The 19,985-nt window shown below is 46.9% G+C and overlaps 2 protein-coding genes across 4 annotated transcripts in view; both read left to right on the forward strand.

Moving 5' to 3' along the window:
• LOC140720778 (NACHT, LRR and PYD domains-containing protein 3-like) overlaps positions 1–15,764 on the forward strand; it is a 77,189-nt gene extending 61,425 nt beyond the window's left edge. The window contains exons 5-14 of the mRNA XM_073035614.1: positions 1,837–2,112; positions 2,670–2,842; positions 5,131–5,302; positions 5,400–5,465; positions 9,535–11,272; positions 12,245–12,331; positions 13,704–13,874; positions 14,391–14,561; positions 14,700–14,867; positions 15,032–15,764. Of these exons, the coding sequence (XP_072891715.1) occupies positions 1,837–2,112; positions 2,670–2,842; positions 5,131–5,302; positions 5,400–5,465; positions 9,535–11,272; positions 12,245–12,331; positions 13,704–13,874; positions 14,391–14,561; positions 14,700–14,867; positions 15,032–15,119 (3,110 nt within the window). The 3' untranslated portion in view covers positions 15,120–15,764. The remainder of the gene's footprint in view (positions 1–1,836; positions 2,113–2,669; positions 2,843–5,130; positions 5,303–5,399; positions 5,466–9,534; positions 11,273–12,244; positions 12,332–13,703; positions 13,875–14,390; positions 14,562–14,699; positions 14,868–15,031) is intronic.
• LOC140720783 (uncharacterized) overlaps positions 1–19,985 on the forward strand; it is a 421,256-nt gene that overhangs the window by 230,474 nt on the left and 170,797 nt on the right. The gene's annotated exons all lie outside the window — the stretch shown is intronic.

Genomic DNA, 19,985 nt, shown 5'->3' on the forward strand with positions numbered 1-19,985 from the left:
ACATTGTTCGTCTCAAGGTAATGGTCAGCCTGTGACCCAGGGTACTGGACATTATTCATTTCAAGGCAATGGTCAGCCTGTGACCCAGGGTACTGGACATTATTCATTTCAAGGCAATGGTCAGCCTGTGACCCAGGGGACTGGACATTGTTCGTCTCAAGGTAATGGTCAGCCTGTGACCCAGGGTACTGGACATTATTCATTTCAAGGCAATGGTCAGCCTGTGACCCAGGGGACTGGACATTGTTCGTCTCAAGGTAATGGACAGTCTGTGACCCAGGGTACTGGACATTGTTCGTCTCAAGGTTATGGTCAGTCTGTAACCCAGGGAAATGGACATTGTTCGTCTCAAGGCAGTGGTCAGTCTGTGACCCAGGGGACTGGACATTGTTCGTCTCAAGGCAGTGGTCAGTCTGTGACCCAGGGGACTGGACATTGTTCATCTCAAGGCAATGGTCAGTCTGTAGCCCAGGGGACTGGACATTGTTCGTCTCAAGGCAATGGTCAGTCTGTGACGCAGGGGACTGGACATTTTTCGTCTCAAGGCAATGGTCAGTCTGTGACGCAGGGGACTGGACATTGTTCATCTCAAGGCAATGGTCAGTCTGTGACCCAGGGGATGGGACATTGTTCGTCTCAAGGCAGTGGTCAGTCTGTGACCCAGGGGACTGGACATTGTACGTCTCAAGGCAATGGTCAGTCTGTGACCCAGGGGATGGGACATTGTTCGTCTCAAGGCAGTTGTCAGTCTGTGACCCAGGGGATGGGACATTGTTCGTCTCAAGGCAATGGACAGTCTGTAGCCCAGGGGACTGGACATTGTTCGTCTCAAGGCAGTGGTCAGTCTGTGACGCTGGGGACTGGACATTTTTCGTCTCAAGGCAATGGTCAGTCTGTGACCCAGGGGACTGGACATTGTTCGTCTCAAGGCAATGGTCAGTCTGTGACCCAGGGGACTGAACATTGTTCATCTCAAGGCAATGGTCAGTCGTGACCCAGGGGATGGGACATTGTTCGTCTCAAGGCAATGGACAGTCTGTAACCCAGGGGACTGGACATTGGTCGTCTCAAGGCAATGGTCAGTCTGTGACCCAGGGGACTGGACATTTTTCGTCTCAAGGCAATGGTCAGTCTGTGACCCAGGGGACTGGACATTTTTCGTCTCAAGGCAATGGTCAGTCTGTGACGCAGGGGACTGGACATTGTTCGTATCAAGGCAATGGTCAGTCTGTGACCCAGGGGATGGGACATTGTCTTCTCAAGGCAGTGGTCAGTCTGTGACCCAGGGGACTGGACATTGTTCGTCTCAGGGCAATGGTCAGTCTGTGACCCAGGGGACTGGACATTGTTGGTATCAAGGCAATGGTCAGACTGTGACCCAGGGGACAAGACAGTGTGTGACAAAGCAAACAGAGAACGTGTGATCTGCCGGATCGGACCATCAGTAATCCAGTGGCTTGTCTGTGAGTGATACAGGTGACCGGACAGTTTGTGATCCAGGGAGATTTATGTTTGTGGAAAATAATCCCAGTGATAATTCCCAGAATCCCAGTATTCCCAGTTATCCATTAATAACTGCTGGATATCAGTGTGTTGAACTAATGCGTAGTGGGTGATCAGTATTATTGTGTCTGTCCACTTCTTTTTCTGGGAGTGGATGTGTCCAGACACCGGCTTATCAGAGTGGTCACCTGGCAGGAAGTGTGGTTCACATTCACCAGCACAGTCCCACTCCAAATCTGGTCAACCGGATTCTCGGCTCCATTGTACCCATCCATTATGAATCTTTGCTCGAGTATAAATTACTTTAAACCTGCTATTCATCATTTACTTCAGGTGGGAAATTAAATCGGGCACGGAAAGTACTCAAGAGGTTTTTACCAGGCAACTCATCAAGGGAAGATGATCGGGACACTGGAAGCGAGGTACCAAAGCAGGGTCAGATTGAGAGCAATGTCCCAATGGCCGCAGAGGAGGAGGAGGAAATTCAGCCCAGAGGCAGTGACGTCGAAGACACTGAGCAGAACTCTGGAACCGGCAAAAGTGAGGCTACTGCCTGTCAGCTCGGAATCTCATTAAACACAGAATTGTCCAGTCCCCAACAGGAAGTGGGTGAGTGAAATATGCGGGTGCTGTGTTCGCAGAATGAGGCAGGAAGCGGGTAAATGTGACTCCTTGTTGGAGGGTTGGTCAGAGAGGGGAAATGTGTGGGTGTGGTGCTGGTGTAGTGAGGCATCCGTTCCTGCACTACAGGAAACGTACCACCTGCTCTGATGATTTCCAGGATGTGTATCGAAAAAAGCAGGATAAGAGAGCATTTCCAGGATATGAGTTATGGGAAATGTATTCGCCAGGATGGAGAAAGTATCTCTGGGAAGTGACTATCATTGACGGTCCCAAAATTTATTGCCCCTCTTAAACAGAAATTGGTGAGTGGGTGGGATGGTGGGAGAGACAGATTTCTAGTGAATGTGGCCCATCTGGTAACGTCATGCCCAGAGCATTTCTGGGTCGGTTTTAAGACCAGTGTTGGAGATTAGGGCAAAATCCGTATTTCCAGCTGAAAGCAGGTGAACACTGAGGTTCAAGACATTACTGGTTTGTCAAGTAGGGTGAGAGTGGGGGAGACGAGCAATATTTGAGTTTGTGAATACATTCTCTTTTTATAGTCACAGAGCCAGAGTTTACAGTCTCCAACCTCCTAGCAGAGGGGGAGGAACATCGACTGTATCAACTGACAAAGTTCTACAGGGACAGGCTCCAACAAGCGATTGAAGAAAAGGTTGAAAGACTTGGTTGGATGTTGACAAAGGAGGGACATTTCAGTAGAGAAGAAAATGAGGTGAGTGTATTTAGTGTATTGTCACCGAACTGCTGGTATCAGAGGGAATAGTGATGAATATTAATCTCCTTCATGTTCTACGAGTTCTACATGGCAATGGAGACTTTGATCTCTGATTGTCTCTCGCAGATCTGGTTTCAGCTGTTAAGGTGGGGAGCACTGGGAACTACAGGTTCAGCGTCTCCTTTTCTCTGTACTCTTCCAACCTTCTTTGCATCTGTCCTCTAAGTAGGTGATCGCATCTGCACACAATACTGAAAACTAGGCCTCACGGATGTTTTATACATGTTCAACATCATATCTCATCTCCTGTACTCAATATTATCATTTATGAAGGCTAGTGTGCCAAATACTTTCTTTCCGATCTATCTACCTTTGCTGCCACTTTTAATGAATTATGGACCTGTATTTCCTGATCACTTTGCTCTACCACACTCCTCAGTGCCCAACTGGTCACTGTATAAGTTCGACCCTGCTTGGTCATTCCAAAGTGCAACACGTCGCACTTGTCTGCATTAAATTGCATCCGTCATTTTCCAGCCGATATCTCAGCTGGTTTAGACACCACTGCAAGCTTTGGTCGTCTTCCTCTCTCTCCTCCACACGTCCCCAGTCTTAGTGTCATCTGTAAATTTGCTGATCCAATTAACCACATTTTCATCCAGATCGGTGATGCAGATGACAAACAACAACGGACCCAGCACCGATCCCTGTGGCACCGCACGAGTTAAAAATTCCCAGTCAGAGATTCAACAGTCTATAACCACTCTCTGTCTTCTTGGAAATAGCCAATGTCAAATTCAAATTACCATTTTACCTTGAATGCTGAACAACTGAACATTCTTGCCCACCCTCTTATGCAGTACCTTGTCAACTGTCGTGCTAAATTCCATAGAGAAAAGACCTACTTCCTTGGATTCATGAATTTTCCTGGAAAAACTTTAAGATTGGTTAGACATGAACCACCGCACGTAAAGCTGATATCTTATTGCCCCAAAAATCAAAAGGTTGTCTTAAAAGATTATATATATCAGACAAACCTTTTGGTGAACCATTTAACGTTATTAGCTAGTCTACCTTCACATTTCATATTCTCTCCACGTACGGCATTTTAGTTGCTTTCTGCCGGTTAGTAAAAGCTTCCCGTCCTCCAGCTTTCCTCTACATTTTGCTATATTCTATGCCCTCTCCTTTGTTTTTGTGCTGCATTGACTTCCTCATCAGCCACGGTTGATCATCCTCCCTCTGGTATAATTTTTCATATTTGGGATTATCTACCTCTACCGACGCCTTCCGAATCGCTCCCTGAATCTTCATCTACTCCTCTCCTGCTTTGCTGTTGCCTCTGCTAGTGTCATCTTCCAATTTATTTTTGCCCAGCTCCTCTCTCGTGCCTCTGTAATTCCTTTATTCCACTGTAATACAGATGCATCTAACTACCTCCTCCCTCCATTTCTATTTTATGAACACTGCTTCTTAAGGGTATATTTACCTTAAGCTTCCTAATCAAATCTGGTGCAATACACAACACCGAATCCAGATCCGCCTTTCCTATGGTGGACTCAACCATAGTCTTCTCTCAAAAGCCATCTCATAGGCATTCTATAAATTCCCTCACTTGGGATTCAGCACTGATCTGATTTTCCAAAGCTACCTGCACATCGAAATGCCCCATGACTATTGTAACGTTGTCCTCGTTACATGCCTCTTCTCTCTCCCACAGGAATTTGTAGCCCACATCCTTGGTTACTGTTCCGTCAGGGTAATTTGTCCTGTGCAATTTCTTAACATCTACATCGTCCAATCCAATATCACTTCTTTATAAGGACTTCTATTTTTCTACGAGAAAGGAGTCAAGCCGACCCTTTCACCCACCTGCCTATCCTTTTGATTAAGTATTTATCCATAGATGTAAGCACCCAACAAGGATCTTCATTTTGCCACAATTCAGTGATGCCTGCCATCCATTTTTTTGCCTCTCACTCTCCCCCTCTTCCGTTCTTGTTGTCGCATATTTTTGATGTAATGTTGCACATTGATGGACAAGTAAATTAATAACATTGCATCTACCACAAGGCGTCAGTAAAATCTTATGCTTTCACAAAATTGATTGAGAATTTCCTTCAGTTACTGTTTCTCTGTTAATGACTGAACCCAGGGAGGATGAGGCAGCAGCCCAGTGACTGCATCTGTTCTGAAGCTACTGGGGCCATGAACAGATACTTTCCTGCACATTCTCCATGTCTGTCTGTCTGCTCCACAATAAATTCATTGTTTTCCTTTTATAGAAAGTCACTGAACTGACAGAGAAGGGAAACCGGGCAGAGAGTTCCAGACTCTTCCTCAGTTTGGTGATGGGCAAAGGCTCCCGGGCCCGGAGGGCGATGTGGGAATCCTTTGTGACATGGAGGACTGAGTTACCAAAGTTGGACAGAATACTGAAGGAAATACAGGAACGAGGTACGTTAAAACCACGCACTGAACACAAAGGCACATTGAAATAATCAGGTTTAATTATTTTAGTTCTGTTTTCACGGAATTTTTTTGATTTAAACAGGTCCTGATCCACAGGAATATATGAATATCGCCCAAGGGTTATCAGAGTTACCCTCTCATCTGATAGGTGAGTGATGAAATGCTCAGTTCAAACCAGATCTCAAATGTTTGACTGTGACTTGGTGGAACCTGGGAATCAAAATTCACCAATAATTATTCGCTGATGTCTGGAGAGATTCAGAGAATCTCTCGCTGCAGCCTGAATATTCTACATTGTATTTTTCTATCAATCCAGCTGTTGGGTGTGCTGAACCCTTCACTCCAGTTTCTAATGTTCAAGGAATGCCCACACACCCTAGGCAGGCTCCTGATACACTTTATCCTCCAGCTGAGATGACTTTTCTACCTTCAGACCTGTCAGATTCCATAGCTCCTTGTCCTTCATAACAACAGCTACACTCAATTGTGTCTGCTGATGCTCTTTACATTTTGTAATTCCCCTAATGACTTCTACAGAGTGTGTCTGCCATTTCCTTTTCACCCATTACTACATCTACAACATCATTTTTCAGCGCTCCGATATCGACTCTCTCAGTTTCTTTTACTCTTTACATATCTGGGAAAGAAAAAAAATACTTTGGCATCCTCTGTTATATTATTGACCATACCCTTGCATTTACTGCACAATTCATGTGTATATCTAGGAGAATCTATATCATAGTTGCATCCAACATGACGCAGGCAATAATTTCCAGGCACCCACCACCATGTGAAAACTCTACCAACGTGCTGTAAATTTACCCCATCGCACCCTCGCCAAATGACCTCTGGTACTAGACACCAGTCATATGTGAAAAAAAAATACAGGCTGTGTACCTAAATTTGTATCTCTCAAACTCGTACACCTGTCAGATTTCTATTCTAACTCCAGAGTAAACAAACCAAGCCTATCAAGTTACTCTACTTGTAGCACATGCCACCGAACCCAGGCAATACCCTGATGAACCTGTCCTGCACCCTCTCCAATCCTTCCAAGAGCTGGACAATCAGAAGTGAATACAATACTCCAGATGCTCCCTAAAACCAAAAGATCTAGGAGCAGAATTAAGCCTTTCGGCTCAGTGAATTTTCTCTTCAATTCCTCTCTACTCCATTATCCCAGTAAACATTGACACTCTTCCTAATCAGGAACATATCGACCTGCATTTTAAATATACCCAATGACTTGTCTTCCTCAGCTGTCTATGACAATAATTTCACAGATTCACCACCAGCCAGTGAAAGAAATTTCTCCCAGTGTGGGTCCCTGGCAGCCAGGACAATTCACACAGTTCTCAAGCATGTTAATTTTCTGCATGAGCCTCCCATGTGGGATCTTGTCAAACACCCAACTAATATCCAAGCAGACAATATCCATGTGTAACTTCATTCAGCACCTTTGTCACCTCCTGGAAGAACTCATTCAAGTTTGCAAGACGCTACTTCCCCCCCCCCCCCCCCCCCCCCATGCCAAAGCCTCACTGCTGAACCCTAACCCACCACAAACATTCTCTCTGTCATATTCCCATGGGGCAGAAGATATAAAAGGCTGAAGGCATGAAGCAACAGCCTCAAGGACATCTTTAATTCTGCATTTATAAGACTATTGAATGGTCATCTACTATGTTATTATTGGTTTCTTAATAATAAATCAAAAAAAATATATGTATGTATGTATAATTGTAACATCGTGCATCCCCTAACTAATTACCACTCACTTAGATAACCACAATAGACAAACAGAAGAGCAGTAAGAATACAGTGTGGGTATGAACGGATTTAAGGAACAACTGCTAATAGATTATGTAATTCTATAGCATGCCCTGGGGAAAATAGAAATCTTTCAATATTATATTGTCTATCAAAAACGATTTGATTCTGAGACAGTCCTGATGAAAGGACTCGGCCCGAAACGTCGACAGTGCTTCTTCCTATAGATGCTGCCTGGCCTGCTGCGTTCCACCAGCATTTTGTCTGTGTTGCCTGATTCTGTCCCTCGTGTGTTAAAGAGAAGTTCCTAATATATATAAGATGCAACCAATCTTTGTGAAATTTCTACAACATCTGATGAAGCATTGGCGTACAATAATCGCCCTATTAACAACCACAGAGGAACAGCCACTGTTACAAAAATAAATGTAGGCGTATTCCAGAGCGACTTGTAAACCTGCTTTCTAATTTACTGAAACGGACAAAAATCAGAAAAAAAAATAAACGAATTATACTTTGACACAGCTATACAGGGTTGATTGGAAATTAGTTGTTCTTGCATCAGTAAAGATAAAACTATTAATTCAAATACTGGAACTAATTTCCAAAGAAACCATATATAGCATATATAGCTATGCATATCTGTGCGATTCTAAAAAATATTAAACAAGTTGTGTAGAAATAGAAATAAAAAAAAGATTATCACGATTCAGTCACTATCGACGGGTTCAATGTCCATTCAGAGACTGAATGGCAGAGGAGAAGTTGTTCCTGAATCATTGAGTGTGCGCCTTACTCCGATCCTGTACAGTAGTCCCCATGAACCAGACGGTGATGCAGCCAGTTACAATGCTTTGCAAATTATTTCTGTAGAAATAGTTGAGTGATGTTGGAAAATCCTGATGAAATATAGCCACTGTTGTGCCTTCTCTGTAGCTGCATCAATATATTAGGTCCAGGTTAAATACTCATAGAACATGGAACGTAGAATAGTACAGCACATTACAAGCCCTTTGGCCCACAATGTTGTGCCGACCCTCAAACCCTGCCTCCCATATAACGCTCCACATTAAATTCCTCCATATACCTGTCTAGTACTCTCTTAAACTTCACCGGTGTATCTGCCTCCACCACTGACTCAGGCAGTGCATTCCACGCACCAACCACTCTCTGCGTAAAAAAACTTCCTCCAATATCCCCTTTGAACTTCCCTCACCTTACCTTAAAACTATGTCCTCTTGTACTGAGCAGTTGTGCCCTGGGGAAGAGGAGCCGGCTATCTATCTATTCCTCTTAATACCTTGTACACCTCTATCATGTCTCCTCTCATCCTCCTCCTCTCCAAAGAGTAAAACCCTAGCTCCCTTAATCTCTGATCATAATCCATACTCTCAAAACCAGGCAGCATCCTGGTAAATCTCCTCTATACCTTTTTCAATGCTTCAACATCCTTCCTATAGTGAGGCGACCAGAACCAAGTGTGGCCTAACTGAAATCCACAACTTGCCCTAAGGATATATTGTCATCAACGCAAGGAGGATTCAGCACTCCATACAAGCATATGCAATTCTGATAAAGGGTACACATCACTGAATGGAAATGAAAGCAGAATCCATAAAAATGAAGAAACTATCATAGGAGAAGGAAGTTAACCAATGGAAGAGTGTCCTGGCTTGCGTATCTAGTCATCTGGGCCACAACATCCATGGTCGACTCTGATAAGCAGAGGCATCATAATACAGAGCCCCACACTCCACCTGCCAGACTGATCAGTAGCAGTTGCCAAGACTTCACCACCCTTCCTCACAGACACGTACACGATGTACACCACTGAGATGCTTATTGTCTCTGCCATTCACGGAGATTCCTTTCCATCTTTCCTCCACTCCTCCATCACTGAGACTGAAAACTACCCATTTTCATTCTTGTTGTTCTGATGGGTTATCGATCCAAAACTTCACTGTGATTGTCCCCCAGACGCTGCCCGACTTGAGTATTTCCCGCGTATTCTGCTCCTGTTGTGATGCAAGAGCAGTGGACACCTGTGACTCCCCAGTGTGCAGATTGGCCAAAATGCATAGTGTCCTGTTCTCCATAGTTCCAAACCAGATCAACATTAACATCCTCTGTTAATGAGGCAAACAATGCTTTAAATATAGTGAAATGTTGTTGTAACGGAGTGCAGTCAGGATTGGAATAGGATATCAGGGGAATGTTCACCTTCACAAATAACTAGTATCAGAATATGAGTATTGGACATTTTCTGAGACATCCATCGCTGTCAATTCCAGTGTCTGTGAACAGAATTTTACTTTCTGTCCTAATATCCATGGAAGCATTGAATTAATTCATGTAATCTGAAACACTGAATGCTGAAATGCAGTTATAATATTCTTTGTCAGTTGAGCTATTTAATATTTCGACAATGTTCTCTGTTCCCGTGGAAGATGTTCAACAGAAACACAAGGAGACTCTGCGGGCACAAACTGAAACGCTGAGAGTGAACACGATCCTGATGAGGGAGAAGGTGAAGGTTTTCCAGCTGGTTGATCGATACGTTGAGCTCACGGTTATTTCTACTGTTCGAGATCGGAGACTGGTGGAACACGAGCTGCTGGCAAGAGGCAGAGAACACGAAGAATTGAGAGAGGAACATCTCCGCCGAAAGCTGGAAAAAGTCCGGACTGATCAGTTGTTCCAGAGCAGCTTTGCCCGGAGTAAATCCAAATCTGGGAGTTCGGCAGCAGTAGCTGGAGTCCCGGGGATCGGGAAAACAACAATGGTGCAAAAGATTGTTTATGACTGGGCCACGAGGAAAATATACCAACAATTCCAGTTTGTCTTCAGTTTCAAATTCCGGGATTTAAACACCATTAATTGTAGAATAAACCTGAAGGAACTGATTCTGGATCAGTATCCTTACTTTGGGAATATCCTGAGAGAGGTCTGGAAGAACCCAGAGGGATTGCTATTTATATTCGATGGTTTGGATACATTCAATGACAAAATTGATTTTTCTGATAGTCGGAGAGACACAGAACCTCTGACCACATGCACAGATCCTGAATTCAAGTGCAAGGTGTCTGACATTGTGTACAGTTTAATCCAGGGCAAGCTGCTCCCAGGGTGTTCAGTGCTGGTGACCACCCGTCCCACTGCATTACATTTATTGGAAAAGGCTCGGATTAGTGTCTGGGCTGAAATTCTCGGATTTGTTGGTGAGGAACGGAAGGAATATTTCATCAGGTATTTTGAAGATCATACGATGGCAGCAGCTGTTATCAAACACGTGGAAGAGAACGAGATCCTGTACACCATGAGCTACAACCCCTCCTACTGCTGGATCCTTGCTCTGACACTGGGCCCCTTCTTCACACAAAGAGTCAGGGTCCCACAGCGAGTTCCCAAGACCATCACCCAACTGTACTCCTACTATATTTACAACATCCTGAAAAACCACGGCCGTGAGATTGAGAAACCCCGTGATGTGTTACTCAGGGTTGGTCAGATGGCCTTCAGAGGAGTGTCTGAGAAGAAGATTGTGTTTACAGATGAAGATTTGATCAAGTACAATCTGCAGCCTTCTCAGTTCCTGTCCGGGTTCCTGATGGAGCTTTTGGAGAGAGAGGATTCTGCCCGGAGCGTGGTGTACACATTTCCACACCTCACCATCCAAGAGTTTGTAGCTGCAGTCGCACAATTCCTGAATCCACATCCTGGGGATATCCTGATATTCCTCACTGAAGCCCACAACACGACAGATGGGCGATTTGAGGTATTTCTCCGTTTTGTTGCTGGTCTCTCCTCCCCAATGACAGCTCGGGGTCTGGAGGAGTTTCTGGGTCCATTTCCTCATCAAACAACCTGCCGGGTGATTGACTGGGTGAAGGAGGAGGTTAAACGCCAGAGTGGAAACACGAGGAATGAAGCTGGTAAAAGGAGCCTACTGAACACATTGCACTACCTGTTTGAGTCTCAGAATCATGGACTGGCTCAGGCCGCACTGGGGTCTGTGGAAACGCTTTCATTCAGTGGAATCACACTGACCCCGATTGACTGCGCGGTCCTGTCTCATATCATCGGATTCTGTGATACAATAAAATACCTCGACCTGGTGAACTGCCACATTCAGTGTGAAGGAATCCAGCGGCTGGGAGCCGGGCTGCACAAGTGCCAGGAGTTGAGGTAACTTGATTTATCTCTGAACTGTGAATCTGTTCCATTGTGTTATTTCAATGTAAAGTTTTTTGGGTAAAACTGTAGTAAATCAGATTGCCAAGAATTGTGACAAATGCCCACGGGGTCAGTCAGTAATTCCCCAATGATGGGAGGGTCCGGGGGTCCTTGTGAAGGGATGTTGGAGACTTCATCAGATCAATGAACACCGGTCATTGGTTTAATGGTAGTAAATCACAGGAATGGCTGTGTTTCTCGCTGCCTGTGACACGTCCACTGACAATGTTCCTTCTCACTGTTACTGACACCCAGACCGACACAGACTGCAGCAGGTGGGTCAGAGATTCACACCCTCTTCCCGGTGAGGGACAAGAGACCGTCAGCAGACTGTCCCAGTGAGAAGGAAAGAAATACCATTGTGAGATTGTCCTCCCCTGCCCTTCCCCATGTGTGACTATCACCATCAGTCCACCTGTGTGACTGCTCACTACCAGATACCCAGACCCCATGGGCGCATCTCCTCTCCCGATTGTGGGCCTCAGTTCAGACCAACCCCTCCTGTACAATCTATTTCTGGATCATCTCATCTTGTGGGATTATTGTTTCCCTGCTGTGGAACTTCTCATCCCCATCCTCCTTCCTCTATTGGGTCCCCTCCTCCATCCTCCTGTGGGATCTCTCTTCCTCAATCACCTTCCTCCTGCAGGATCTGTCTTCCTATCCCTTTCCCTCAGGTGGGATCACTTCCAATATCTCCCATTAACACTTTCCCATTTACAAATCTTTCTCACTGTGGGACTAAATTACTGGCATTCGGTAAATATGCTGGAGCTGGGCAGTGAGGGACATTGACAGTGATGGGAACTCCGATCAGTGATTTACTGAAGGGTTTAATATTTCCTGAAATATCTGAGTGACAGAAATTCCCCCAGACCCACGGTTTGAATCACTTTATTCATCAATCTGTCTGTTTGTGTTTAGACTTGGGTGGAATGACCTGGGAGATTCAGGAGTGAAACTGGTGTCTGCGGCTCTGAGGAACCCGGAGTGTAAAATACAGAAACTGTGGTATGTACCAGACTGTGGGAGATTGTGTTTACAGTCACTGGGTGTCTGACACTGAACATTAATGTGATCAGTAGAAACAAATAAACATAGGAAACAGACAGCACAATACAGGCTCTTCGGCCCACAAAGCAGTGCCGAACATGTCCCTACCATAGAAATACCTAAGCATTACCCATAGCCCTCTATTTTTCTGAGCTCCATGTAGCCATCCATGAGTCTCTTAAAGACTCTATGGTTTCCGTCTCCACCACCGCTGCCGACAGCCCATTCCACGTACTAAATAGTCTCCGTGTAAAACAAAACTTACCCCTGACATCTCCTCTGTACCTACTTCCAAGCACCTAAAAATATGCCCTCTCATGCTAGCCATTTCAGCCCTCGGGAAAAGCCTCTGACTATCCACACATTCAATGCCACTCATGATCTTGTACACCTCTGTCAGGTCACTTCTCATCCTCCGTTCCTCCAAAAGAAAAGGCCGAGTTCACTCAAGGTATTCTCATAAGGCGTGCTCCCCAAACCAGGCAACATCCTTGTAAATCTCCTCTGCACCCTTTCTATGGTTTCCATGTCCCTCCTACAGTGAGGCGACCAGAACTGAGCACATCATTCCAAGTGCGGTCCCAGCAAGGTCCTATATAGCTGTAACATTACCTCTCGGCTCTTAAATTCAATCCCACGATTAATGAAGGCCAATACACCGTATGCCTTCTTAACTACAGAGTCAATATGCGCAGCAGCTTTGGGTGTCCAATGGACTCGGTCCCCAAGATCCCTCTGATCCTCCATGCTGCCAAGTTTTACCATTAATACTACATTCTGCCATCACATTTAACCTATCAAAATTAACCAACTCACATTTATCTGGGTTGAACTCCATCTGCCACTTCTCAGCCCAGTTATGCATTCTATCAATGTCGCATTGTAACCTCTAACAGCCTTCCACACTATCCACAATGCCCACTAACCTTTGTGTCATCAGCAAACTTACTAAACCATCCCTCCACTGCCTCATCTAGGTCATTAATAATAATCACAAAGACGACGGATCTCCCAGATCTGACACTAAGCAGAGACAACCAGCCTCACACACATACTCTCTGTCTGTATTGTAAACAGATAACCTACCTCGCCTCGACCCTTTATCGCCGAAGCCCCGTTGAACCAAAGCCTTCCTACTCTGTCTCCCGCTCCTCTGACGCTTGCTCTGTCAATCTGTCTTCCTTTTAAACTCTTCTCGCTGTTCTCACTGGCCGACCTGTGCAGTCGTGCTGAAGAAAAAAATCAGTAATTGTGTTACTGATAAACACTGGGGATTTGTACCATCTCCTGTCTCTCTGTGTCCTTCACCCTCACTCTCTCTCATCTCCAGGCTAAACCATATCGGTCTCACAGATTCTGGTACCGAGGTTCTCGTCTCCGCTCTCAGTACAAACCCATCACTGACGGAGCTGGACCTGAGTTATAATAAACTGGGAGATTCAGGAGTGAAACTGGTGTCTGTGGCTCTGAGGAACCCGGAGTGTAAAATACAGAAACTGGGGTAAGTACCAGACTGTGGGAGATTGTGTTTACAGTCACTGGGTGTCTGACATTGAACATTAATGTGATCAGTAAAGAAACATGGAAAACATACAGCACAATACAGGACCTTCGACCCACAAAGCTGTGCCGAACATGTTCCTACCTTAGAACTACCTAGGCTTTACCCATAGCTCTCTAATTTTCTGAGCTCCATGAAGCCATCCAGGAGTCTCTTAAAGACCCTATGGTTTCTGCCTCCTCCACCGCTGCCGGCAGCCCATTCCACGCACTCGCCACTCTCTCTGTTAAAGTCTTACCCCCGACACCTCCACTGTACCTACTTAAAAATATGGTGTCTGCGGCTCTGAGGAACCCGGAGTGTAAAATAAAAAAACTGGAGTAAGTACCAGACTGTGGGAGATTGTGTTTACAGTCACTGGGTGTCTGACACTGAACATTAATATGATAAACACTGGGGATTTGTACCGTCTCCTGTCTCTCTGTGTCCTTCACCCTCACTCTCTCTCATCTCCAGGCTGACCCGTGTCGGTCTCACAGATTCTGGTGTCGAGGATCTCGCCTCCGCTGTCGGTACAAACCCATCACTGACGGAGCTGTACCTCAGTGATAATAATCTGGGAGATTCAGGAGTGAAACTGGTGTCTATGGCTCTGAGGAACCCGGAGTGTAAAATACAGACACTGCGGTGAGTACCAGACTGTGGGAGATTGTGTTTACAGTCACTGGGTGTCTGACACTGAACATTAATATGATAAACACTGGGGATTTGTACCGTCTCCTGTCTCTCTGTGTCCTTCACCCTCACTCTCTCTCTCATCTCCAGTCTGGGGAGTGTCAGTCTCACAGATTCTGGTGTCGAGGATCTCGTCTCCGCTCTCAGTACAAACCCATCACTGACGTGGCTGAACCTGGGATCAAACTCGCTGACAGACCGATCTGTCCCCGCTCTCCGCCGCCTCCTACTGACCCTCCCGAGTCTGGAGTGGATCGGGTGAGTGTTTGTGTTAATTTTCAATGTGATAAAATATCAGTGGATCCGCGGGTTTTCTGGTGATATTTGTCTGTGAGTGCTGTTGAAACATTAACCCCAGTCCCCTGTTACTGACACTGTTGTGTAATCTCTTTATTTCATCTTTATTCCTCCATCTGTTTCAGGCTGCACTGGAATCGGTTCAGTGAGACCGAGGGGAATAAACTGAGATCTCTGCGGGGACTCAGACCCGGACTGATAGTGGATTTGTGAACATCTGAATGTGCGAACATCCCTGCCCGCAGGATGGGGACATTTTGACAGATTCCACGCCCTCCCATTTAACTCCCGCCCTTACATTTAATGGCCGCGCTCCAGGTGTGATTCCCAACGGTTTTAACGGAACCGGCTCCAGTCTCGCGCTGTGTGTTGTTCGTTGTGCTCCTGCACTGACGTATATCTCTTCCGGTCCAGCACCAGCTTCCGCCGGATGTGCGGGTTCAAGACTCCCCCACGTGAGACCCCGGGGTATTACACAAGCAGGAAGAGCCCGGGGACGGGGCACAGTCTGGGACACAGGTATCCCGGGGTGGGATTATCCCGGGAAAGAATCCTTTTGCTCCATTTGCTGAGGATGGTGCATTCGGCAGCCTGGCCGATATAATGATGTTAAAATGACAAATCCCTCGGCAGTGACCCTGGTTCTGCAGCGATCCCGGACACGGCCCTGAAGAGTGATTTTATAATCATCGGTTCCCCGATGCAGAGTGACGGTGAGAAACGGGACTGATTATTCAACCGGTCACTCGTTGTCGCCGGTCAGTTAATTGTGTGTGACTGTGAGTGAGTCGGGAGCAGCTTGTTTATTCCCGCACGTCAGCAGCTCACACGTTGTTTAATTTACATTTGTCATGATGAAATCAATAAACCGCTGTATTTCCTGTCTTGGTGTCGGACTCGAGTCACATTAAAGGAGAAACAGTGACCTGTTGCCCCCCGCCCCCGGTGAACTGCAATAATGGGTCTGAGATCCTCACACTGGTACAGCAGCGTCTCAGAGTCTGGGTGTCCAGGATCGCATCTCCACCCTACCCCCATCGTGGCTGATTGCCCCCGTAGACAGTTAAAATCGACTGCAATGTCAGACGTGATTTCACTTGGGTCCCGAGTACGATAGGGATGGGGAAGGAATACAGGCGTTGAGCCACATCATTCCATCACAGACTCCCAGGGTCAGACACAGAGTGAAGCTCCCTCAACACCATCCCATCACACACGCCCGGGGTCAACACATCGTGAATCTCCCTCCACACTGTCCCATCACACACTCCCGGAGTCAGACACAGAGTGAAGCTCCCTCAACACCATCCCATCACACACACCCGGGGTCAGACACAGAGTGAAGCTCCCTCAACACCGTACCATCACACACTCCCGGAGTCAGACACAGAGTGAATCTCCCTCCACACTGTCCCATCACACACTCCCGGAGTCAGACACAGAGTGAAGCTCCCTCAACACCATCCCATCACACACACCCGGGTCAGACACAGAGTGAAGCTCCCTCAACACCGTACCATCACACACTCCCGGAGTCAGACACAGAGTGAATCTCCCTCCACACCGTCCCATCACACTCTTCTGGGGTCAGACACGGGAACAAAAAGTTCTCGAGTTGAAACAGATTACAGAGGAGACTCTCATTGGAACTGTAGCACAGGGAACACACACACACACACACACACACACACACACACACACACACACACACACACACACACACACACACACTGCACAGACCAGGAGAGGGTGGGAGGTGGCACAAACGGGCAGGGGTGTACAGATGGGAATCGTAACCATAGCGGTTAACAATCACATTTGACTTCTAGGGTCCAGAAGTAGCCCAGGATGAAATCAAAGTTGAGGATAATTTTGCAAAGTGGGACTCCACCCATTTCTGTCCCTCTCCCAAGGTCCGCACTACTCACAGGACGCCGCCGCCACCCGCCCACTCACACGGACCGTGATCCCAATCAAATGTCATTCTTTCCCATTCATTCCCACCATCCGCACTCCCAATGGACCCCACCCCTTCCCATTCACTCCACCCGTCCACATTCCTAACGGGAGACACCCCTACCCATTCGCTTGCATCGTCCAAACTTCCAGTGGGCCCGCCCCTTCCCATTCACTACCACTATTTGCCTCCCAGTGGACCCGCCCCTTCCCATTTACTCCAACCTTCTTCACCGCTTCCTATTCACTCCTGTCGTCCGATCACCCAGTGCGATCTGTCCCTTCCCACCATCTGCCTCCCAATGGGACCTCTTTCAGTTCATTTCCGACAGGAGTGGGATGCTGGCAATTGGCGGGGACGCCTGAATTCTGTATTTGACAGAACTCGGAGCGGGGTTTACGAAATTTGATGAGAACGCCGTTGGGTTTATTAGTCACACGGACAGTCGAGGGTGGTGTGGATGTTGACGGCTTTGTAACACTGACGATGCTCATCTCCTGGCGGAGACGGTGGATACGATCGGATGGAAGGACCTTCGACACGCCTTCCTGAAGATGTGAGAGAGGTTATTGTTTCCGTGTCCCCACGCCGGGTGATTCATTGCGCCCGGTTCCCGGTGTCCACATAGCACACAGGAAATTATACAAGGCACAGTTCCCGGTCTCCATATTCCAAACTGGGAATTTTGCCAGGCACGGTTCCCGTTCTCTGTCTCCACACCGAGAGTTTTACCGCGCACGGTGTCGGGTCTCTGTATCGACACCGGGAATAATACCGCACACGTTTCCTGGTGTCTGTATCCTCCTCTCTCCACGACACTCGGAGTGATGACGCACAGGATCGGGAGATGAGGATGTCGGATCGGTCTCTATTGCTTGCGATATATTTATTATTTGTGATAAACAGTCTGCGCAATCGAGTGGAGGGTGGTCGAGAATGTTTGTCCTGCGAGGGGCTCCTGATTGAAAATGGTGAATAGGGAGGGAACGACAGAAGGATTTAGAATGGTCACTGGGGAGGGAGTGAAAGGTTGACTGAAAATGGTCTCCGGGGAGAAAGTGATGGGCTGAGTGATAATGGCCGACAGAGTGAGGCTTGTGCACTGACTGAAAATTATCACATGGGGCGGGGAAGGTTATGTGCTGATTAACTATTAGATTCTAGATTACAACCAGAATATAGAATTAATACCAGGGAGAGAGTGACGCGCCAATATAACATTGTCAATAGGGAGGGAGTGACGATCACTTTGAAAATGGTTTCCAGGGAGGAAGGGAGGGATGCACTGAGAGAAAATGGACGCCAGGAGGTGACAAATCAGAGGGAGTGGCGGCCAGATCTGAAATAGTCCCTGATTCCTTTGTTACAATGGCCGGCAGGGAGAGAGTGATGGACAAACAACAGAGCGGGAGAGACGCACCGGGTAAAATGGCCGAAATGCAGTCAGTGGCATATTGAGAAGAGAGAGGGGGTAATGGGGGCGATGTAAAATGACCTATTGCTCTGACATAAAATGGCCGCTGCTTCGCTTATCCTGTCTGACGGGGCAGTTTACTGTTGTGATATCTTGTTTAAATTGAGCGCTGGGAAGGGAGGGGGTGAGACGGCGATTGAAAACGGCCGTCAGCATCGTTAATTTTATTGATAAAAAGGAAGAGATGTGGTGACTGAATGAGACCCCGTTCGGCCGGGTCGAAACGGGACCAAGGAGGAAGCGACGCCTTGGATAAAATGAACGGCAGAGAAGGAGTGAAGGACACGTTGAATTCAATTAATCTCACGCTGCAAAATCTCATTTCAGGGAAGCAGGCACCATCAATTTGCGGGAGACTCCCGGAACTCCCGGGAGAGGTGGGATGTCTGCAATAGTGTAGCTCCTTAGCGGCCAGCCAGCTAGTTTAAATAACGTTAGCTGTGCTAATGAACGAATGACACCCGTTAAACTCACCTCAACAGTGATTTAACCCCCCATGGGCAATAGAAAACACAATGTTGCAGACAGTGCAGCGAGCAACTCTGTCATTATTTTGACCCCTAATTAGGCGGGGTAAACTTCAGTGTAGTTTGGGGTGAAGTACGTTTTGTATTTTCTGTTTTTGCAATACTCTGCCATGCGCTCTCTCTCTCTCTCTCTCTCTCTCTCTCTCTCTCTCTCTCTCTCTCTCTCTCTCTCTCTCTCTCTCTCTCTCTCTCTCTCTCTCTCTCTCTCTCTCTCTCTCTCTCTCTCTCTCTCTCTCTTTCCCAAAAAAAACGATTTCTGTGATATTTTATATAAGTTGCGGGCGTCAGGGAGCCGCTATCAATATGCGGGAGATTCCGGGAACTTCCGGGAGAGATGGGATGTCCGACGCTTCACTTGAAATGGCCGCTGGGGGAGAGAGTGACGGCTTTGGTAGAAGTGAGCACAAGAGAGGGAGGGACGCGCTGATTTAAAATGGACGAATCCTTGGTTAATGTGGCCGCCAGGGATGGAGTGAGACACTGACTTACAATGGCCACTGTCGCACTCAGAATCTATGGCGAAGGAACATGCGGTGCCCATGGATACAATCCCGGGATCGAGTGTGTTATTGATTGTAATAACAGCATTTTCATTTGTGTTTTTATATCGCCTTCTGCATTGTATATATGTTTTAAGTCTAACAATTTTGTCATTGAATGAACTAATGTATATATTGTGTTTTGGGGAGCAGGGTGAGGGATTTAGGAGGAAAAGGAGTGATGGGACGAGGAGTGGACTGATGAGACAGTGAACGTGCCGAAGTCACTGACTCAATAGGGGACGGAGAGTGGAGGGGCGGAAGTTCCTATCACAAACTGGTGGCCGAAATGGAAAAGATAAAGACGGGGTGAGGAGGAGTGAAACGACAGAAACGGAGCAGGAGTGATGTGATCGGGAGGAAGGGGAATGATGGGGCAGGGAGGGAGGGGAAGTGATAGGAGGAGGAGGGACCAGAAGCGATGGGATGGGGAGGGAGGGGGGAGTGGTGTGACGGGGAAGGAGGGGAAGTAATGGGACGGGGAGGGAGGGAGAATAATGGGACAGGGTGGGGAGGAACAGGATGGGAAGTGTGGGGGAGTGACTTACTCAATAGAGGAGGAAGGATGGGTGGTGACATTTC

The sequence above is a fragment of the Hemitrygon akajei genome, unplaced genomic scaffold, assembly GCF_048418815.1.
Source record: "Hemitrygon akajei unplaced genomic scaffold, sHemAka1.3 Scf000047, whole genome shotgun sequence".
Classification (NCBI taxonomy): Eukaryota; Metazoa; Chordata; class Chondrichthyes; order Myliobatiformes; family Dasyatidae; genus Hemitrygon; species Hemitrygon akajei.